Below are 23,960 nucleotides of genomic sequence, written 5' to 3' on the forward strand. Positions count from 1 at the left end.
GCAAAAAAGCTACCTACAAAAATTAGCAGCTGTACAAGGGGTCGCTGAAAAGTTCTCAGGCCTACCAACAAAGTTGGGGTATTCTCCATCGAGGGCTATACACTTAGGGCTCCTTTTACTGAGCTTCGTTAGCACATTAACACACGGAATAGCACGCGCTGAATTGCCGCAGGCGCTAGACCTGAACGCCAGTATTTGAGCTGGCATTAGTTCTAGCCGCGTAGCACGCGTTAATATCCTACGTGCGCTAAAAACGCTAGTGCATCTTAGTAAAAGGAGCCCTTAGTCCAGAAATTGTCCACATTTTTCGCTCTGTTTATTTCTGACAGAACAAAAAAAAGTAAAAAAATATCACTGGTCTAATTATATAGTCCTCAATGGAGATTACCTCAACTTTGTTGGTTGGGCTGAGAACTTTTCAGTGGCCCCTTGTAATTGCACAGGGTTATGTTTCTTGGAGCAAATCAAGCCCACTTGTACTTTCAGTCTGAAAATATGTGCAAAGTCCACAGGTAACAAAAAACTGACAACTTTTGTGTTTGTTCATGCAGGCTTTAAAATTGTCCCTAAATATACCCTTCATGGCCTAACTTCTTTCTTCAAAAGAAAAATATTGCCCTCAGCTTCTGCCTATTGATGTGACAAGGGCTTTCCACTATGTCACTGACTCCAGTCATATTAAAGGCCCTTGTTTTTAAACCATCTCCATGTGTAAAAAGCAGCATGTGGGAGTGTGTGGTGCAAGGGTTATAGCTACAGCCTCAGCACCCTGAGGCTGTGGGTTCAAATCCCTCACTGCTCCTTGTGACCCTGGGCACTAGATAGAGTTTGAACTCACTGAGACAGATAGGAAAAAATGATAAAGTACCTGAATGTAACCACTTAGGATATAAGTGGTATATAAATAATAAAATAAATAAATAAAAATTTTAAAAAAGTATATGTTATATGTAGATTGGCTACATGTGCTAATATTGATTTTAGTATTCAGACACATTTTATAGGCAAACTATTATGCATTATCATTATAAATTGAGTAATCTATAAATGGTACAAGAATACAATTGATACTATAAGAATGTAGACATGGTAGTGTATTTCAATTATGTTATGGTATATATTTCTGTATAGGGGATGCTTTTTGAAGGGCCACCTGGACCAGAAGGACCACGAGTATGTATATTACTTATTTTATTATGATCTTAAAAAATAATTGTGATTACTGTCTTGTTAATTTATTTAAACGTAGATGTGCCAAGTATGTTTGGACAAGTGTGTGACTAATTAATAGGCATAGGGGAGGAGTTCTCAATGTTGGCCACAGTTAAGATGTGTTATTTTAATGCTAATCCCAGTTAGTAGACCCTAAGGGCTAGATTCACTAAGCAAACTGATCATGTACCGATTGGTTTGCGATCCATTTGCGACCCAATTTTACTCCGGCCCAATTCACTTACCTCAGTGCTGATCAGATTCTGATCCATGCATGCAAATGAGGGGAATGGCATGCAAAGTAGGCAGGGACGCGATTCACCAAAGAAATTTTTTGAAACCGACTGGGCTGGCCGATCAACACAGGAAGCGACTGCTGGGGAACAGTCACAAACGTCCTTTCCGACTGTCCTCAGGCCTGAAATCCCAGCCCTGCAGCCCATCTCTGCCAAGTCCTGCTCTTGCCGCCCCAGAAGAAGAGTACAGGGCAGAGAGAAGGAGTCACTGCTAATATTTATCCTTAACCAGCATAGCGCAGGCAGAGCCAACAGCCCAGGGCAGAGAGCCAAGTGGTCCTGCCCTGGTGACATCCACAACATTATATTATACATGTGACAATGCTATGGGGGGGGTGTGAGGCGGCGGGAAGGGGGTGCTCCGGCCGCATCCATTTTCTCACATGCCCTTTGGCTGCAGAGCCCTGGCCAGGCTGGGGTCGGTCCAGGCCTCAGGCCTCGGCGGCTGGAGCGAGACAGGCCTCCGGGCTTGCTTGGCAAGCTCTGGCTCTCCCTGGCACCGGAGGCTGGAGGGGGGAGGGGGCAGGTGGATGGATGGATGCACTTTTCTAGCGGGAAAGAGGAGTCAGCGGTGGCTGCAACAACAGCGGCAGATCACTGGGGACAGAAGAAGTGCCTGCTAAGGATGCATACAGCTCTGCATATGTCTAGCAGCGCTTGGGGGGCAGTTTTGGGTCATGTGTCTGTACTGAGAATTTCTTATCCAGGTTTTTCACTGGTCCTTGTTTCCAGCAAGTAGTGACTCTGCAAAGTAAACCACCTTTGAGGGGATGGAGCTGTGTTCACAAGTAAAAACAGGTCCAGGCCCCAGTCAAACGCAGCAGCAGCCTCTTAAAAGCAGTGCGAGCCTGTGGTTTTAAAGCTGGACTGCACTGCGGAGAAGGGCGACAGAGAGCAGAAGAGACAATTGCCTGCTTTTAAGAGGCTGCCACTGTGTTTGACTTGCTTTGCATTTCCAGTAGATTTTCTGGTGCTGGGGAAGACCAAACAAACAGCAATGCCCCCTTGCCCCTCATCTCTCTAACTGGTTTTGCTCTGCGGGGCAAAAAATTACGGCGATGAGACTGTGACCCACCCCATATCTCTGCCTAACAGCCAGCCTTAAGTTGCCATCCTTCTACAAAAGTTGGGAGAGCAGGAGAGTCGGGGCCCGTTAAAAAAAAAAAAAAAAAATGCAAAAACGGACACAGAACGCATGCTTAGGCAGAGCCAACAGCAGGGAAAGCAGATGGTCTGCGCTTGCATCAGGATCGCACACTAGTGATCCGCGCGGTCAGAGGGATTGCCCTCATTTGAATTTTTGGATGTTGTGACTTAGTCGGGCCTGTTGGGATCGGCCACGGATTGGGCTAGGAAACGAGGTAAGTCAATCTAGCCCTTTGGGGGGAATTCATCAAACTGTAGTGAAAGTTTGCCCCTTACAGCGTCTTGATGCCTCGTGGGATTTTGCAACATGCAGGATCCTAGTACCACAGGTTGCTGAATCCCTGCTCCTCCTCCTGCCTGCCTACTTGTCAAAAAAACCAAACAAACAAAAAAAAAAAAAACAGCCCCTGCTCGCCCTTCCTGAACCGGCAAGCAAGTAGAACAGGGGCTGCTTTTTATTTATTTATTTTTTTAATGGGTGCAGCTGTTGTTTATGCACAGCACCCACATAAGGGCTGCACATATATAAAAAAAAGCCCCCTTCTCCCCAACAGCCCCCATCACACAAGGTTGGTGGTCAAGTGGGCCATCCACCCCTCTGACCCTCCTTTGTACCTTTTTTCGAAGACCTGCAGAAAGGATGCTCACTCACTCCAGCTGACTGGCCCACCTCTTCAAAAAGGCGGGCCTTCCCCTTCCCGGTGTATCCCAGGATACACTGGGGAGGGGCCTAAGGTCCTAACTGTCCCAGGCACCTAAGGCCTCTCCCATGGGGGGAATCATAGGGGGTATAAGTGAAGAGAAATAGTGAGGGGCAGCTGAGTGAGTGCAATTATAGGTCAGTAAGAGGAGTTTGAATTGTATTCAGAAATGGATGGGAAGCCAATGAAGTGACTTTAGAGAGGAGTAACGTGAGTAAAGCAGCTCTCCTGGAATATGAATAGAGAAAAGAGCTTCATAGAGTAGTGATGATAAAAGTGGGGAGATGAGCACAGGTGAGATGCTGGACAGAGAATTATATGGGGACAGAGAGAAGGGAAAGATAAGTACACAGAAATGAAAGATGAATGGTGAGCAAAGGGGGGAGGGAGTTTGGTGCAGTGGTTAAAGGTATAGCCACACTGCTCCTTGTGACTCTTGGTGAATCACTTATCCCCTCCCCCCATTTCTCAAGCCATGTTTGACTTTTTTATCACTGGTGGTGGAGTAAAAGCTCCGAGACTCATATAGTTCCTATGAGCATCAGAGCTAATAACGCCACGGACGGTGATATAAAAGCCTAATGCAGCTTCATAAAATGGGTGGGGGTGGGGTGGTTAATTCCACCCCCCCCTATTTCCCCAGGTACAATAGATAGATTGTGAAACCAGCAGGACAGACAGGGAAAAATGCTTGGGTCCTCAAATAAATTCATGTAAATCACTCTGATCTCCCTTGGGAGAACGGTGTAGAAAATTGAATAAAATAAAGAAGAAAGAAGAAATGTCAAATGAGCAGGAGACCTTGACAAGGGATACAGAAACTAGAGCCTGGGACCAACATGACTTCAAAAATAAAATGACCAGTCAACAAAATAATGTTATTTTCTATTTTGTGATTAGAATATGTTAGAATTTAAATATTTATCCTGCCAGTGCGAGTATTAGACTTGGGCAGAAATTTGGAAAGAGACCCCCAAAACCCACCACTAGGCCATGTCACCTTTAGTTTCCAGCAGGCTTAGGACATTTGCATATTTTATATCTCATTACTGGTCTGACCCAGCAGAGGCACTGCTTATGTTCTTATGTTCTACCTAACCTGCAGTGACTTATTTATCACAGCGGTATTTTAGGTCAGGCAACGACAGGGCCTTTTAAGTCATATTAAGGCCCAATTAACGTGACTTAGGGTTCTAAAGCTTTTTAGTGAATTCTTCCCAAATCTCATTGTATAAAATTAGACCTGTGCCAAAATAGCATGCATTAATGATAAGAAACATGTCTAATGAAATCCCATGTTGGTAACTACACCCCTGAATGTTGCAAAGCATTTGCTAATTGCTGTTGAGTATTTTAAACTGTTTTTTCTTAAAGTGGCAATAGTAACTACACTCTTCTAAGTATCAGTCTGTTTTTCCTTGATGGCATTGCTGTTTTTTCTTGTGTGTGTTTATTGTATTCCTAGTTTCTTATTGTTTCTTGTTTATTTGTCTTATAATGTGCTCTTTATGCTAATCAGAATGAGATGGAATACTTTTTATTGTAGTTTTGCCCAATTGTTTTTAAAGATGGCATTTTTCAAAGGGATTAACCAAGTAAACTGTCCTCAAATGCAGCTAACAGAATATGAACAGCACTTCTCCCTCCGTATTCGCGGTGATAAGGGATTAACAGACCTGCGAATACAGAAACCCACAAATAACTTTTTCATATGTTATTTGCGGTTTTCTAGTAAAAACCCTCGTGAATATGTTGAAACCACGGATAGCAAAGTGCTGGGCATCAGCAATTTTCTCTGATGTAATTGGGGGGAGGAGCCAGCAAGCGAAAAACCGCAAATAATCGAAACTGCGATTGCTGAAACTGAGAATACGGAGTGAGAAGTATACGTTCTTTGTTCTACAAGTTTTAGCTGCATTAAAAATGGGTGGGTGTATTTGAGTGCATCATGGGACAAAAATAATACGTGTCCAGGGAATTCTCATTTTATCCATGATATTTTGAACTAGTTACACATTATAGGGACTCATTTAGCATACATACTTTGCAACTGCTAATTTCCAAATGAAAACAGGTGGATTGGTTCCTTTTTAAAATTTGTAAAAAGTACATATGTTACAAGCACACCTGAAATGGTGCAGCTTACTAGAAACCTGTGCCCAAAATCTCATTCCCTGAGTCCATTCTGCAGTGATACGGGCTGTCTTCACATTAAAAATCTTGCTTATTGACATTTACTTAAAATAAATATCCTGTGATCATTGTTTCATTCGCCAAGATCCTATGAAAATTAATTTGAGTCTGGGTGTGATGTTTCTTAATCTCAGCTAGAAGGAGGAGCTGAAATAAAGGATATATTATGACTTAAACATAGCTTTATCCTCAGAAATGTTGATACTAAATCAGAATGAATACGAGAAAGCGTAATCATTTTTGTATCTTTTAAAAGTCAATTGAATTTTATAAATGTGATATAATGGGTTTTTTTTCTCTAGGGACATACGGGCTCTCCAGGTTCACATGGATCCCCTGGCCCTGCTGGTGATCCTGGTGAGAGGGTAAGTAGATTACTTTCTATAGCCTGTGAGCATTAGATCGTTTATATAGCAGAAAGATTGAGAATGAATTCATAATATGATAGAATGATTTAAAAATTAACCATAATACATATTTAGCATATTTAAAATAGCAGTACTGCCTTCTCATGCCAAGCCTAAACGTTGATTAAAGTAACAGGCAACCCTTAGTAGAACAGAGTTGTGAGTTTACTTGACTCTCCAATGCATCCGTTGTGGTGTTGATTCTATACCAAATTTTAAGGATACATTAGAGGAAGTATAAGGACTCTGACAAGACTGAGGTTTATTTTAGATATACTATATGCATATGCCTGGGCTATATAGTAGATATGATATCAATATTCAATATATATCCCACCAAAGTTATAATAATTCTTTAAGTAACACTAAGGGCTCCTTTTACAAAGACACGTTAGGGCCTTAACGAGCAAAATAACATGCGCTAAAATGCCGCACGTGCTAGCTCCTCCTATTGAGCAGGTGGTAGTTTTTCGGCTAGCGTGCACTAAAAACACTAGCGCACCTTCGTAAAAGGAGCCCTAAGTTTTTTTTTCTGAATCATCAGAAAATTCTTCAATTGTTTTCACTTCATACCATTCAAATAGTGTGTTGAAGCTCATCATTAATCAGTATTATTATATCCATTTAAATTCTCAAGAATGTTCATTCTTTATAAGGTGAAAAAAGAAAAAAGACTTATCTGCTCATTTCAAACTGTCAGCTGGGGACTGATTCATCCGACATGTTTCACCATAAAGCTGTCTCAAGGATGCCCCCTAAAAAATAAATCATTACTCTTCATCATTCAAAGCTTTCTGACTTCAATTCACCGATTCCTATCACTATCCACGTGTTCCAAACAATTTACAACTTTATAATGGTTTTACCTAATGTTGCCACATCACTCCTTCTCAACTGCTGAACTCATCAGTGGTTGTTAAGATGGTGGCTTTGTTTTCTCATTTCCTTATCACAGAATCTAAACTCTCCCTCTTAAAGGAATAGCTTCAAATGAACGTCAGCCAATCTCTTACGAGCAAGGACTGTTTTCTTCTTTGTGACTCTATACAGTGCTGCGTACGTCTATAGTGCTATAGAAATATTCAAACCCTTTGGTGCTACTGTACTGAGTATAAATATTCATTTTTGTTCTTTATAATTCAAGATCTTTTCATTATAAAATTTGTAATGACATATGATTCTCAAAAGGTGAAATTTTGGGATATGACCATAGTGAAGCAATAACATAGACTGGTCACTTCATTATTTAGGAAACTGGTTGAAAGAAATATGTTGCTTGAGTTTCATAGTTTTCACCCTTACACATTGAAATACAATGTACCGGTGAGTCAGTTTTTGAGACTGCGGCAGATATGCTATACTATGGAGTCCTTTAAAAAAGAATCTAAAACCCTTCAACAATGTTTTTTGGAATGGGGGTACTCTAAAAAGAATCAGTGCAGAAGACTTACCTACGAGCAAAATTTGCCCACAGACATCTTTAACTTCAAGATAAGACTCCTCAGAAAGAAAACAAACTGGTATGTGTAATTCCACACACCAAATTGGCACAGTTGATAACTGATAAGGAAGCATTGGCATGGTTTGCAATTGTTAATTCCAGATTTTGTAGAGCCCTCTATGGTGGCATATCGGAGAGGGAAAAACATAGGGGAATTGATGACAAAACTTAGACATAATGTTAAGAAGAAGTAGAGATGCAGACACATACACATTGTGGAGCCTGTCAATGGTGTGATAGTGTCATTGAAGGCACAGAGTGGAGGTACCTGGAAGAGATATAACAATTAAATTAAGAACTTTGATAACCTGTAAGAGCAGGAATGTAGTTTATGCAATACAGTGCTCATGTGATTTAATATATATGTAGGACATAGTAGTAGACCCAAGCATATCTGAAAAAATGAGCATAAGTCAAGATTAGCAACTAAAACATTACAGGCGCCATTAGTCCAACTTTGGTATGATAAGAATCATCAAATTGCTGAGATTAAATGGAGAATCATTGTTCAAGGGACTGAAGGGTGGGTGCCTATAATTAAAAGGTCTTGAAGAACAGTAATGGATATTTATACTCAGTACAGTAGCACCAAAGGGTTTGAATATAAAGATAGATTGGATGACGCTCGTTTGAAGCTATTCCTTTTTAGAGGGAGGATCCAGATTCTGTGATGTCATCACATGACTATAAGGAAATGAAAAAACACCGCTGCCATCTTAACAAGAGTTCAGCGGTTGAGAAGGAGTGATGTGGCAACATTAGGTTAAACCACTATAAAGTTCTAAATATGTTTGAAACACACGGGTAGTGATAGGAATCGGTGAATTGAAGTTGGGAAGCTTTGCTCATTTTATAGGAGACATTAGAGAATGACACAGTGACAAAATTCATCACCGTTCCCGTCCCCGCGGATAACCGCGGGAAACCATCTTCATGTCATTCTGTAAGGAGAAAGGGAAGAATCAGAGTATGAATGGCCACAACCACTGACCCTCAAGCTTTGCTTTGAAGAATGCTGGTGTAAAAGGACTGAGGCTGAGATAGACACTACAGAATGACAGTCTCTGGTATTCAGAGCAGATATTGTGATGTCATAATGCCTCATTCCACCAGTGCCTAAGAGCCAATCACATCAGTGATGTCACAATGGCTTCATTATCCTTGGCTCACATAAGAATCAGAGTATGAATGGCCACAACCACTGACCCGCAAGCTTTGCTTTGAAGAATGCTGGTGTAGAAGGACCGAGGTTGAAATAGACACTAGAAAATGACATGGGATTATTTCCCGCGGTTATCCGCGGGGACAGGAACGGTGATGAATTTTATCACCGTGTCATTCTCTAGGAGACATCCTTGAGACAGCCTTATGGTGAAACATAATGGATCAAGCAATCCCCAGGCAACAGTTTCTAATGAGCAGATACGTCTTTTTTTCTTTTTTACCTTATAAAGAATGGAAATGGTTGAGAATTTAAAATGGATATGATAACATTGATCAACGACAAGCTTCTATGCAATATTTGAATGGTATGAAGTGAATCCATTTGAAGCATTTGCTGATGATTCAGCAAATTCTTGGTGTTACTTGAATAAATATTATAACCTTGATGGGATATATTTTGAATATTGTATTGTAGTCTGAATGTCACCCAAATAAACGGGCCAGTATTGTGGGCTTTGATATGTGCATATGAACTTTTTCAATTAAGTTTCTTTAATTCTGGATGAAAATTCTTGTTCAGAAGTACTCAAAATTTGGGGCAAATCACACTTAAAGTCACAGTCACATATTTAGGGCTCCTTTTACTAAGGTGCACTAGTGTTTTTAGTGCATGCAGGATATTACCGCGTGAAACAGGGTGTGCTACGTGGCTAGAACTTACGCCAGTTCAATGCTGGCGTTAAGGTCTAGCACGCGCGGCAATTCAGCATGCGCTATTCTGCGTGTTAATGCCCTAACGCAGCTTAGAAAAAGGAGCCCTTAGTCCTAGAAAAAGAAAGAATATAGATTGCCTATTAGTTGAAGGAACAGTAAATCTTGGAGTATATCCTCCGAGCCTATTAACCAGCAACAACATGCATTGGTCAGACCAACTGTATAATGTGTAAGTATGTGTGTGCATATGATGACAAGTAGAGATAAATCCCCTGGTCTCCCACTTCCTTCCTTTCCTTCTTTGCCTATTGCTCTCCCCCTTTCCTCCTCCTGGCTTAATTATATTGTACCGATCAACAGAAGATAAGTTGAATTTATTTTTTCATCTATCTTGGATTTCTTCTAAGCCATTTACAACGCAGTACAGTGCTTGTTTCATCTGAAGGAGGTTTTTTAGCCAGTGAGGTGAACGCTCCACCACCGTTATTCCACCTTTGTGGAGGTGGGAGGGCCCTTGTCTGAGGCTTTTACCTCCGTTTTAAAATGTTCATTTAGCCTGTCCTGTGTCACCAATACACCATCCGACATAGTGCATCTTACCATTCTGAAAGTGTTTAGTTTAACTAATTAATTATATTGTAAGCCACCTTGATGTGCTAACACACAATTGGCAGTATATCAAGATTAACAATACCTCCAAAAATATAAAGTTCTAGGACCTCCTGTTGCCCTGGGCTCCGGATTAAAGCTAAGTATTCTATGCTTTATAAAGTTATATGTTGCTTATCCGGGGTTATATATTTTCACAGGTGCAATATCTGATAGTTTGTTTTATTTTTGGATTTATCTTTTGATATACAGTCAAGCTTCGGTTGACAAGTGCCGCGGTTTGTGAGTGTTTTGCAAGACGAGCAAAACATTTGCAAAATCTGCGCCTCACAAACCGAGCGTTGACTCGACTTGCGAGTGCTCCCCCCCCTACGATCAGGCATCCCCCTGCAATCCGGCATCCCCCTGCTCGCTTGCCCCCCCCCCCCGCCACCACGATCCGGCATCCTCCACTCACCTACCCACCCACCCAAGCACAATCTCTTACCCCGATGTGGCACCGACACCAGCACCAACACACAGGACATGCTGGTGCCGGTACCCAAAAATCCTCCCTCTTCCTTGTGCTAGGCCTTGAGCATCTGCCTTCAAGGCCTTCTAGTTCTCGCTCTCTCCTGGGTAAGAGATTGTGCTTGGGTGGGTGGGTGAGTGGAGGATGCCGGATTGCGCCAGCCGGGGGGGGGGCAACGCGAGTGGGGGGGATGCCAGATCGGGGGGAGTGCTGGATCACAAGGGGTGTGTGGAGCAGCGCCGGTGGCCTCGGGGGTGGGGGATAAGATGGAGCAGCACCGGTGGCCTCGGGGGGGGGGGGGAACATATCAAGCGAGTTTCCCTTACTTCCTATGGGGAAACTCACTTTGATATATGAGTAAATTGATTTACGAGCATGCTTCTGGAACAAATTATGCTCGTAAACCAAGGTTCCACTGTATTTAAATCAGCCAACTTAATTAGTATATACTAATTTTAAAAAAATATTAGAGCAAAAGATATATGGCATTTTTGAACCGGTGATAGTTCATTTTAAGTTCTTCTGTTTTGGAAATATTCCACTTACAGTGGGATGTGAACACTTGAGTTTCTTTGGTCATTATCTGAAAAGGAGTATATCAAGATTATACAAATAACTAGCTAGCACTGGCTTTTACAACACTATGGTAGAGGTTTCTACCATGGGCCGGTGAGGTAAATGCTCCAATGCTCATAGAATTCCTATGAGTGTTGGACCATTTACCTCTTCAGCCCACAATAGAAACCTCTACTGCTGCTTTGGTAAAGAGCCCTAAATAAATAAGAGTTAAATCGTCATCATCATATCACAGTTTAAATGAATACTATGCTAAGAAAATGCCTGGTAAGCCTTTGGTCTCCCTCTTTTTTCTTATTCCTGATGCATTAACTTTGCCAAGTTCAGCTTCTTTCATGGTTATCAAACCTCTAGTCTTCTTTTAACCTAGTCTTCTATGTAATTATGTCAATGCTACTGCACCAAAGGCACTTAATATATGGTTAGGAAAACTGAAAGGTTGAGCTCCGTTTTCTGTTTTCAGATCATTTATTTTGAACTATATCCCAACATGGAATTGTATCAAATGCCGTGTCCCAGCAGTTCTATGCCTTAATTATAACATGAGCTGTTCTCTTTTTTGACTCAAGCTAGTATTTTCTGGGACAAAAAAAGAATTGTGTCTATAACCCAAAAATTGCTATCTGATTCTTGACCTTAATTTTTTAGACATATTTTACTACTGACCCATATGAAAACCACAGCCTCTTTATGTTGGCTTAGATTAGTTCCATATGTTTCTAAGATGTATAATTGACTAGGAAAACTGAGATACTATCATACAGTATGTATTACTTCTGTATATTTTAACTATACATTTAGAAGAAGAATCAAATTGTAGGAATGGATTATATACTATAGTGTAGACTCTCATATTATACTATACTTTTTGGTAAATGAAACTGGGTTGTTGTTTTTTTGTTCTATTTCTCATATTTATTCAATCCATTATGGTGGCAATTCTATAAATTGGCTCTTTAGTCTAGTGCAGTGGTCCCCAACTCTGTCCTGGAGAATCACCAGGCCAATCGGGTTTTCAGGCTAGACCTAATGAATATGCATGAGAGAGATTTGCATATAATGGAAGTGACAGGCATGCAAATCTGCTCCATGCATATTCATTAGGGCTATCCAGAAAACCCGATTGGCCTGGAGGTCCTCCAGGACAGGGTTGGGGATCACTGGTCTAGTGGCATGTGCCTTACCCCAGTGCCATGTGCTTAGCACCAATTCTGCAATGGAACCTTCAAGCCTAGATTCTGTTATGGAATACTGGCCTAAGTTGTCATTGCTCTGTCCATATTTAGGCGTGCCCCTATACACCATGTCAATGGCTGAAATAAGTTGATGCACTGAGGTGCACCAAGTGAAGTGTAAATTTATAGAATTCTATAGTTTAATACTTTAAAATACTTGATATATCACCCTTCAAATAATATCAAAGGGCTGTTTTTGTGCTGGTGTTTAGTGTTACAGTTTATTGGCACCTTCCCCCCCCATACTTGCCAGTCCACTCATCCCCCCCAGCAGTCAAACCTCAGTTCTTTGGCAGCAGCAGCAATCAGAGCAAACTGCTTAGGTCAACCTAGAGACTTTCTTCTGCAGCTGTCCCATCCATGCAGAAACAGGAAGTTGCATCAGAGGGGCAGGCGTACTGCAGAGAAAAAGCTCCAGGTCAGCCCAGGCAGTTCATTCTGACTGCAGCTACTGGCATAGAGATGAGGTTTAACCACTCGGGGAGGGGGCTGGCGCTGCAGACAGAAGAGAGTGAGGCTCTGGATACATGGGGGAGGGGTGAACCAGTGGCGTAGCAAAGGTGAGAAGTGCCCAAGTTCCCACCCTCTTCTCCAACCCCCTGCTCCTTTCCCACTCCTCTGCCACATACACACCCTTTCCTTACCCCGTACTTCTTTTAACTTCACCGGTGCAAGCAACATTGCCAACTCGCTGCCCATGTTAGCATCAGCTCTCCCTCTGACATCAGTTCCTAGGCATGGGACATGGAAATGACATCAGAAGGAGAGCTAACTCTGGTGCAAGCAGCTGGCTGAAGTTGCTGCTCATGCCGACAAAGAGATGGAGAGGAAGTGAAGGCATGCGCCCGGCAGGGGGGAGGAGTGGAAAAGAACAGGGGGTGGAGAAGAGGACGGGTGCTGGTGCCATCACCGAGGGCACCCAAGGTGGACCACCCCCCCTTACTATGCCACTGGGGGGAGCTGAGATACTGGAGTCATGGAGGGCTTCGTAGAATAGGGTGAGACACTGAAGTCCTGGGGGGTGTTTCAAACGGAAGAGGGTGAGTTTTTTGATCCATGGGGGGACTCAAAGTAGAAGAAGGTGAGGTGCTGGAGTCACAGGGGAGCACAGGGCAGAAGAGTGTGAGGTATTGGACTAAGGGGGTGGGGTTGAGGTTTCTTCTGAAGGAAGAAAAAAGAAAGTGGTTAACTTAGGGTAGGGCTGAGGAAAGATGAGGGAAAGGTACTGCCTCATGGGTGTGTACTTTTTTTCAAAGATGCTTTTTCATATGCTCCATAGCTCGTAAAATGTTTATGTTTATTAAAAACTTTATATGCCGCGTAACAGCCTAAAAGGACCCAGCGGTTTACAATATATATTTCACATTCAATAAGAAAAGAACTCCATTTAAAAATAGAAAAGAAAAGAATAAAAGCAAATGTTATTTTTTTTTTGTTTTTGTTTTTAAATTCATAAAATACTATAACAATCAAAATCTCAATAATAAACCATAACTAATTAATCCAAATTGAAAATTTCATTTAAAAATCAATCATTACATAAATACAGATTTATTTATACTGTCCCATACTCATTTTGTCAATTTGAAAAAGCCAATTGGAAAAAATGTGCTTTTTAAATGTCTTTTGAAATTTATGTATGATTCTTCTTTTCTCATATCTTTGGGCAAGTTATTCCATAACCGCAGAACTAAATAAAAGAATGCACATTCTTTAGTTGAAGCAAAATATTCCTTCGAGATATAATAATAATAACTTTATTCTTCTATACTGCCATAATCGTTAGACTTCTAGGCGGTTTACATTGAAGAGAGCTGGACAGTCAGCGAGTTACAATATGCAGATAGTCAGTGAATTACAGTATGCAGAATCTTTAAATATGTGCGAATTATAATATACAGATTGTTAAAAAATTTCAGACTTATACATAGGGGTGGACATGTTAGAAATAATAGAATAATAACAATAGAATTTGATTTAGTGTTTGGTGTAGTTACTGTCGAATAAGGCAGTTTTTATGGCTTTTCTAAAAGCGTCATAGGTCAGTCTAGCTCCATTAATGTAGTTGTCTAGCCAGTGTTGTTGTTTGTTTGCTTGGTACATAAATGTTCTATCTAGAAAGGTTTTGTATTTACAGCTGGTAATGCTTGGGTATGCAAATAGATTGCAGTTTCTGGTTTGTCTTGTAGGGCTGCATAGTACGAAGTGAGGTAGCAGGTAGGTAAGAGCTAGTCCCCAAACCAGCTTGAAACATATGCAGGAGAACTTGAATATTATTTGTGCCTCCATTGGCAGTCAGTGCAGCAGTCTGTAGTGGGGGCTAACATGGTCGCTTTTTTTCAATCCAAATATCAAGCGGACTGCCATGTTCTGAACAATTCTAAGTTTCCTCACTGTTTTTTTGGGTATTCCCATATAAACGATATTGCAATAGTCCAGTGTAGAAAGCACTAGCGATTGCACTAATAATCTAAATGATAATGGGTCAAAGTATTTTTTGATGGTCTTTAACTTCCATAATGCCAGGAAACACTTTTTTACCACTATGTTCGTGTGTTCAACCATTGCCAAATGTGTGTCTAATGTGACTCCCAATATTTTTATTGTTTTAGTAATCAGGTAGTCGTGATCTTTTATATGTAACATTGTTTTGGTAATTTTGTCCGTTGGGCTTGCAAGGAAGACTTTTATTTTTTCTGTGTTTATTTTCAGTTTGAAGTTGATTGTCCAATGTTCTATTTTGGTCATAATATGAGAAATGTATTCTGAGGTTTCGTTTGTTATGCTGTTCACTGGGACAATGTCATCTGCATATATGTCATCTGCATATATGTACTAGTTTAAGTTTAGCTTTTGCAGTAAGTGTCCTAAGGATGATATGTAGATGTTGAATAGAGTAGGTGATAGTGGTGAACCCTGTGGTACTCCCGAGAGGTTTTTCTAGGAGTTTGAGTATGTCCCACCACTAACCACACGTTATGATCTCTTTGTTAGGAAACCTTGTATCCAGTTCCTTACTCTTCCCATAAATCCTATTTCATCTAGGCAGTGTAGCATTATTTTGTGATCAACAAGATCAAAAGCACTGCTGAAGTCTAGTTGTAAAATCAGAGCACTTGTTCCTTTGTTATTCAAAGATCGTAATAAACATCTTGGGGCTCAAAATAACACCAAGTTAGAAAGATATGAAGGCTGTAGCTGAACTAATGCTCTATATGCCAACATCAAGATCTTAAATTTGATCCTAAATTCCATTGGTAACCAGTGGAATTTTAAATACAAAGGTGTCACATGATCACAAATATATGCACGGTCTAACATTTTAATCGCAACATTTTGCACTGTTTGTAAGTGCTTCAACTGTCCCGACCCTATACCTGCATATACTGAATTACCATAATCTAATTTAGACAATACAAACCCCCTCTTCTACGAAACCGTGCTAACGTTTTTTAGTGCAGACAGCTGCGCTGAATGGTCTGCGCTGCTCCCAACGCTCATAGGAGCTCAATGAGCGTCGGGAGCAGAGCGGGCCATTCAGCGTGGCTCTGTGAGCTAAAAACCGCTAGTGCGGTTTCGTAGAAGAGGGGGAAAGGCATGAATTAACATATGCAATGATGCCTCATCCCCCAAATCTCGAATGGTTTTAAGCTGTCTCAGTGCCCCAAAACCTTTAGCGACCACGGATGAAACTCGCTCCTCAAAGTTTAGATGACAATCGATTATAATCCCCAAAATGGATTTGGATTCGGGGGGGAGGCCTACTATAAGGGGGAAGCCATAGATTGTGATCCCACCCTTAAGGCTGGCCCTGTATGAGTACTGGTACCTTTTTTCCTAGAAAAGAAAGCACTGGTATTCTATAAACTATGGCCCAGATTCTGAAAGTGGCGCTGATAGAAAGGCACCGGTAGGTGCTCTACTGGCACCTACGTTAATTGTTTTAATTGACTATTAATGGCGTGGTAATTGATCATGCCATTAAAACCAATTTAAAAAAAAAATATAGATGCCACGAGGCACCTACAAAACATCACGCCAGAATCACATCTACGCAGATGCTTAGTGGCACTGAGGCCCAGATTCTCAAAAAGTGCGTCCCGATTTTAGGCAGCTGTAGGCGTCTTACAGCTGTCTAATCAGCCAATCGGGATGCACGTTTAAAAAAAAAAAAATGCTCCCCAGGCAGGCCTGAAGGCACCTCCGGGAGCCTAGGGAGACCCGCAAGACGCCTAAGCTCGCCTAAGGGCCTTAGGCGAACCTAGGTGGCCCTACGCGTCTCCCTAGTAGAGGAAGAAACCTTAAAAATGTAGGCCAGCAAAATGCTGGTCTACATTGTAAGTAGACGCAGCTGCTATACTTATCGCGGCAAGGGATCTCTCTGCCGCTATAAGTATAGCGGGCCGCGGCCTGTCCGATTGGATGCCCCCCCCCCCCCGACACTACTGATGCTGGCAGGAGAGTGCCCAATCCCTCCTGCCCGAAGACGGCGCACCCCCCCCCCCTCCTGCCCGAAGACGGCGCACCCCCCCCCCTCCTGCCCGAAGACGGCGCACCCCCCCTCCTGCCCGAAGACGGCGCACCCCCCCCTCCTGCCCGAAGACGGCGCACCCCCCCCCTCCTGCCCGAAGACGGCGCACCCCCCCCCCCTCCTGCCCGAAGACGGCGCACCCCCCCCCTCCTGCCCGAAGACGGCGCACCCCCCCCCTCCTGCCCGAAGACTGCACACCACCCCCCGGCGCTAACAACCCCCAAACTAACCTGTTCTTCGGGCCAGACGGTTCTTTCCCGTCTAGCCGGTAAGCCCGCCTCGTCGAAATGAGGCGGGCTCGCCCCTTCCCGGCCCATCCCGCCGAAGCCTAAGGCCTGATTGGCTCAGGCTCTAGAAGCCTGGACCAATCAGGCCTTAGGCATAGCGGGTCCGCCCATCCCCACTTGGCCAATCAGACCTTAGACTTAGTGGGGATGGGCGGACCCGCTATGCCTAAGGCCTGATTGGTCCAGGCTTCTAGAGCCTGGGCCAATCAGGCCTTAGGCTTCGGCGGGATGGGCCGGGAAGGGGCGAGCCCGCCTCATTTCGACGAGGCGGGCTTACCGGCTAGACGGGAAAGAACCGTCTGGCCCGAAGAACAGGTTAGTTTGGGGGTTGTTAGCGCCGGGGGGTGGTGTGCCGTCTTCGGGCAGCAGGGGGGGGGATGTGCCGTCTTCGGGCAGGAGGGATTGGACACTCTCCTGCCAGCATCAGTAGTGTCGGGGGGGGGGGCGGTCGGTAGTGTCGGGGGGGGGCGGGCGGTCGGTCGGTAGTGTCGGGGGGGGGGGCATCCGATCGGACAGGCCGCGGCCCGCTGTACTTATAGCGGCAGAGAGATCCCTTGCCGCGATAAGTGTAGCGGGCCGTGTCTAATCTAACCCGATTCTCTAACCCGCGTCTGTAACATGGACGCCGGTTACAGAATCGGGGTTTAGTTTAGGCCGATTCTGAATAGGACGCCTCTCCCGGGCGTCCTATACAGAATCAGGGCCTCGCCTTCAATATAGGCGGCCTGCCTGGGGAGCATTTTGTTTTTTTTAAAAACGTGCATCCCGATTGGCTGATTAGACAGCTGTAGGACGCCTACAGCTGTCTAAAATCGGGACGCACTTTTAGAGAATCTGGGCCTGAATGTCCAAAGAGGTATATTTAAGGTTAGGGTTGACATTCAGCGCCCCTAAACGTGATTTTTACCTCAAAGGTAGGCACCAGAAATGTAGGCCTGTAAAATCCTGGCCTACATTTCCAGCACCTGCCTTCGACGCAGGTCATGAGTTTGAAAATGGCACCCATAATCAGAGTGACACACGACCCCTGTTGTTTTTCAGATAACCGCCAGTTTGACGCCATTTTCAGAATCCAGGCCTATGTGCATACCTGGTCTGCTCATACTCCTCCAACGTATATGCTCCCCTATGCAATTGGCACTTAGATGCTACCTTATAGAATAGCTCCTAATACAGTTAATGGTGCTTTGGACACCTATCTCTTGGCACCACTTTATAGAATTGCCCCTTATATATTAGACATAAGGCAAGCAGTTGAACTATACAACTTTCTGTACAGGGAAAGCAATTACAATTTGAACACAGATCTGCCATAAAACATTCAGATTAACAACGAGAATATGCAGCAACTACTACCATAGAAACCTAGAAACTGACAGCAGATAATGACCATATGACCTTTCCAATCTGCTCATCCATACCATTTACTTTCCCTTTACTCCTTTAATACTGGTAAAACAAAAAGTTGAGGTTTATTTATGTAGCAGCCCTTTTACTAAACTACAAAAAAGCAGTTAGTACAAGTGAGTGCTAATGGCTGTCATGCACTAAAACATTCAGGGGTCTTTTTCCAATAGTGATCTAATGGATTTAGTGCATATGAAATGCCACAAGGCCCATGTTAATAAATTCACTAATAACACAATCAAAATTTCACAAGGGTCCTTAATCAAGAATGTTTCACATATGGTAGTATAATTATTCCACCATTTGAATACCCTTATGGTTTTACTATTTTTCCCATACAGTTTTAAAGGATCCTCAGCGGCACCACTTGGAACTCAATAGCATTTCATTGTACCAAGCTTTACGTGTCAACAAGGCCCATGTTATACATATGGGCTGTGTGGTACTAACGCACGATAGTTTGTTAGCGTACCATAGTTGAAGGGTCCCCCCAATGTGGTAAAATCCTAGGCTAAATGCTTAATGCGGGACAGTGGTGTGGACTAAGCAGCATATGGACAAAGATTGGGCATAAACTGCACTTTGCAGTTAGGCCCCAATTCTATAAATGATTCCTAAAGTTAGACACTTTGATCAGCGCCACCCCCTATCTGATCTAGGCAGACTTGCATGGTCTATGTCCGTATATGGCCGTTGGGTTGAGGATGGGCTGGGGAGGGCTTTGATGGCTTCGAGAAACTTTTTATCAGTAAATTATTTCTTAGAAACTTCATCATTATTGCAACTAAAGAAAGCTAGAGAAAATATTGATCTAGCCATTATTGCAATTCTGAATACTTAGGCTTTTGCTGCATTTGCACACAGCATGTGTTCTAAAACTGCTTTTTTTTTTCCCCTGATGTGACATTCTGATTCAGAAATGAAGGGATTAGGGAAGAATTTAGCATTTTCCTGAAATGTTTGCTTCTGAGTGACCCCAACAGATAGAATGATTGTTCATCGCACATTTTGACATTCATCTTTGTCCTGAACTTTCATTTAGAACCCAGTACATGTTTGCACACATTTGGCCTCTAAATTACTTTGGATATAAATGAGAAAAATATCACGTGTTTGAAATGGTTGATGCAAACATTACTCAGCTGAAATTCCCTAACTAATGTGTGTTCAGTTCTTTGCAAATTATCCGAGGTCTGACTCCTATGGGACACTTAACAATTTTCAGTATCAGATTTAATCTCAGCACTTTGTAGTCAGTTCCTCTTACTTCTATACATGGCAGAGTAGAGGGGGATGGAGGGCATTGAGCTGAGCTACCATGAAAGGGCAATGCTCCTGTCCTGAAGGCTCCCCCTTACACTGGACCCGATACCTAGGTAGGATCTTGGGGGGAAGGGGAATCATGGGGCTGGGAGGGAGATCAAAGGGTCGGGGCCTGGGGAAAGAAGACAGCCTTAGCTATGGGTTGGAGGGGTGGGGCAGGGGTATGGATTGGGGGGTGGAGCAGGGGAGGAAAGGAAGGATGAGAGGTGGAGAGACCTGCGATGGGTTGGAGGGGAGAAAGAAAAAATAAAATAGACCTTGGGGATGGAAAAGAAAGTGAGAGACGTGGAATTTCTCAAACCCCCTTCTCTGTCCATTGCGGCTCTTTGTAAACCTTGGATCAAACATTTAGGATAAAATGACTGTTTGCTTTAAAAAAAAAGTTGCCAACCCCTGGCCTAGATTATCAATATGACCTTAGGAGAATCCCTTGCCTATAGCAGTCAGTTTTGGGGTTTTTTTTTTTTTTTTTTTAATGGCCACCATGGACTGATTTAGAACTGAATATTAAGCACTGGACCATACCTGGATATAGGTACTGATTTTCCAGTTCATCATGAAGCCCTGGAAAGTATCTGAATATCACTGAAATTTATTGTCAGTTGGTCAAATAGATTAGAATAGCATTTTATCCAGCCCAGCTTCCCCAGATAGTAATCTGAATACAAATGTTGACTATCAGTGGTGCCCTTATCACTTCAGGCTTTGTCTTAGTTTCACCTTGTACCTCCCCTTAGTACTCAGATACCACAAAAGCAGTCAGCCCTGATATTCAGCAGTGCTCCACAGTTCAGTTCCACCGACTCTCAGGCCAGGACTCAGTCAGCATAAGTTAACCGATTAGGATGCCCTCCTACCCATTTAGCTCACCCTATACTGTATACTGTATAGACCCTTTATTATCTCATACTTCAGCATTCATAAACCTTTATGTGATCAGCATTAGGAGCTGGCTGCAAAAGGCTTTAAGTAAAATCCCAACTCAAAGAATGTATAATCTAATCTAATCTTCTATTTCTGCAACGCGCATACCTAAGCATGCTCAAGGCGACTTACAAAGAGAAGTGAGAGGAGCGGAGAGAGTCTGGGAGAGAAGGGGAGGAGAAATGGGGGAACATTTGGGCAGGGGAAGATCTGAGATGTTCAAGTGTCAAAGAGGGAAGTTTTCATTTTTTTCCAGAATGTGGTGTAGTTGGGTTCCATTCTGGGCGTTTCAGTGAGGTCATTCCAGGTTTTCCCTCCTAGGAAGGTAAGCATGGAGTGAGAAATTTGCTTGTATTGGAGATTATTTGTTGAAGGAAGGTTTAGTAATATCCTTTTAAGGGTTTAATGGGAGGTAGACCATGCCTTTGAGAAGAGCTGGATGAGTGGAGCTGCTGAGTTTCCGTGAATTATTTGCTATATGATGCACAAAGTTTTAAATTTTATTTGTGATGGGATGGGTAATCAGTGCTTGATGAAGGCTGATATCGAGTCATATTTTTTCAGGTTGAAAATTAGTCTTACAGCTGTGTTTTGTATGAGTTGCATTTTATGGATTAGAGCGGTGTTGATTCCCATGTAGGCACAGTTACAGCTGTGGTAGGATTATCGACTGTACAATCAGAGCAAAGTGATGCTGATGAAAGTATGGTCTGATGAGTCTTAGTTGTCTCATGGTGAAGAGGGACATTTTCCGGATATTAGAGATTTGAGCTTCCATGGTTAGCTAAAGAACTAAGTGAGCTAAAGAACTAAGTCATTAGCACCCAGACTTAATGGGGTGGGTCAGTAGAGTGGGCAGACTTGATGGGCTGTAGCCCTTTTCTGCCGTCATCTTTCTATGTTTCTATGTTTCTAATCAAGAATGCAGCCTGGGATTTTGGAGATTTTATCGACAGCGAGGGTGTGGCTCGATCGGCGAGTGATGCGTGTCGGTGCTGTCTGTTGGGCTGTGTGGAAGTATAAGATTTTGGTTTGGTCTTGATTATTGCCCAATTTTGGATTCTTTCAATATTGATTGAGACTTTGTTGGTGACATCTGATTGGTTGTTGGTTGTGACGATGAGGAGCAGAATGTCATCTGCGTAGGCCATTATGCTTTCATCATCAAATTTGATGTTTCCGAGGGCACTCATGAAGAGGTTAAACAGGATGGGGGAAAATTCTATGTAGTTGCTCAAAGATGGATGCTCAATCAGATGTGTATGCAAATTAAGTAGCAAGCAAGGTGAAAACAATCAGTAATTGGAGTTAATTAGCAATAATTTGGATTTTTCTTGCATCTGCCCTAGTTATTAACCTATAAGTTTCAAGTTTATTAGGTTTTTATATACTGCCTATCAAGATTATCTAAGCGGTTTTACAATCAGGTACTAAAGGTGTCGTCCCCCCCCCCTTCTGCATCTAATATAAACTGCATGGTTGTCTGTTTTCTTATATAAGTATTAAAAAATTATATCTAAAAGACAGAGAAAGGAAAAATGATTATCCTTATTACAAAACATTTGTGGTTCTCTCTGATAAACCTATAGGAGAACTTGTAGAAAAGTAGGGATTAAATGAAAATTGTAAACTGAAGATAACAAAGCATCAATATGAATATAATAAATCAAATAATTTAGATATTTTGAAGGATATTGTAACAAACATCACCCCATTTGCAGAAACATTTTAGCATGCACTAGATGTTGGATGGAAATTTAAACCTTTTTTTTTAAATTCAATTCCTGCGTCTTCACCTGCTTCAGTTTCTCAAATCTTATTGAATCAGGTATCTGTTGGATTGCTGAATGTTTGATTGATTAGAAATAAATGTGCTTTAGTTAATGACCTTATCGTAGAACACGGCTGTCAGATTTTCCAGTGCTACAGAGACTTGTTTGAGGAAGGTGAATTATTCTAGTCTTCTCCTCCTGATTTTAATTTTTTAGCTAAGAGCAAGTTCAATAAAGCAGGGGGTGGTATAGCTCTTTGTTTTAATAGCAATATCTCCAGTTGGGAAATGTGCACTTTCTTTTCCCTGTATAGATACCATTATAGTACAGATTGCTGTTCCTCCATTTCATAGTCTTTTGATATATAGCTCTCCGTAGTTAACTGTTGCAGACTGGGACAAGAGTTTTCTATATTAACTCTACTTTACATTACATTACATTAGTGATTTCTATTCTGCCATTACCTTGTGGTTCAAGGCGGATTACATAAGAATTGTCATGATATTAAGAAATACATAAGGAATAGTTTGAACATTTTCTAATTTGCTAAGGAGTATATAGTATTGCAGGTGAAGCTGGGACAGATCTGGTTGTGTTATATTGGTTTTATATATTTTTTGAAGAGTAGAGTTTTTGTTTCTTTTTTTAAAGGTTTTGTAGTCTGTGGTCGAAATCAGCAGGTTGGTGAGTTGTCTGTCCAGTTTCGCTGCTCTGGTGGCCAGTAGATTGTCATACAGTTTTCTTTGTTTGACATTTTTGGTTGGTGGGTGTGTGAATAGTGTGTGGGTTCTCCTGTGTCTGGTTGAGGTGGATTGAATTAGTCCTTTACTGTTGAAAAGGATTAAAACCACAGAGAGAGTGAATAACAATCTATTTGCTATGGTAGCAGAATAAAGTGACAATCATAAACATTGGTAGTATAACGCTGTCATGAAATCAGTCATTGGCATTAAAAAAAAACCCTCCAACCTGTATAACCAAACCTTGCAGCATAGTTGAAATACTCACAGCTGGGTTAAAGGTACACTAGAGGTCACTTATCTGGTACGGTCCTCAAATCGTGCACTCAACACTTGTTGCTCTATCCCAACCCCGCCGTCAATCACGAGACAATAACAATACTCCAATACTCGTCAACAAGTGTGGAATTTATTTTGGCCACAGCCATAACTGCACAATACAACAAATCTTGAACAGTAATCAACTGCACAGTACAATAAATCATGAACAGTAATCAACTTTACATCAAGACTGCCGCTATCCTCTCCCCTTTCTTAGACCGCTCTTCCTTGATTGGCCTTCCTCACTGCCCCTCCCCTCCTCTATCCAGGCCTGCCCTTCTCTGCCTCTCCCTAACCCTTAATCCTACCGTCCCCCCCCCTCGAAACGGCTTCGGCCGATTTGGCCGCGCTCCCCCCCTGAACGGGATGGGAGCTTGTTCTTTAAATCTG

At 42.4% G+C, this 23,960-nt stretch overlaps 1 protein-coding gene across 1 annotated transcript in view; it reads left to right on the forward strand.

Annotated features, from left to right (window-relative positions):
• The window catches only part of COL11A1 (collagen type XI alpha 1 chain), a 528,076-nt gene that overhangs the window by 159,054 nt on the left and 345,062 nt on the right, over positions 1–23,960 (forward strand). Inside the window, exons 10-11 of the mRNA XM_033916645.1 lie at positions 1,132–1,173; positions 5,851–5,913. Coding sequence (XP_033772536.1) covers positions 1,132–1,173; positions 5,851–5,913 — 105 coding nt within the window. The remainder of the gene's footprint in view (positions 1–1,131; positions 1,174–5,850; positions 5,914–23,960) is intronic.

The sequence above is a fragment of the Geotrypetes seraphini genome, chromosome 12 (assembly GCF_902459505.1).
Source record: "Geotrypetes seraphini chromosome 12, aGeoSer1.1, whole genome shotgun sequence".
NCBI classification, from domain to species: Eukaryota; Metazoa; Chordata; class Amphibia; order Gymnophiona; family Dermophiidae; genus Geotrypetes; species Geotrypetes seraphini.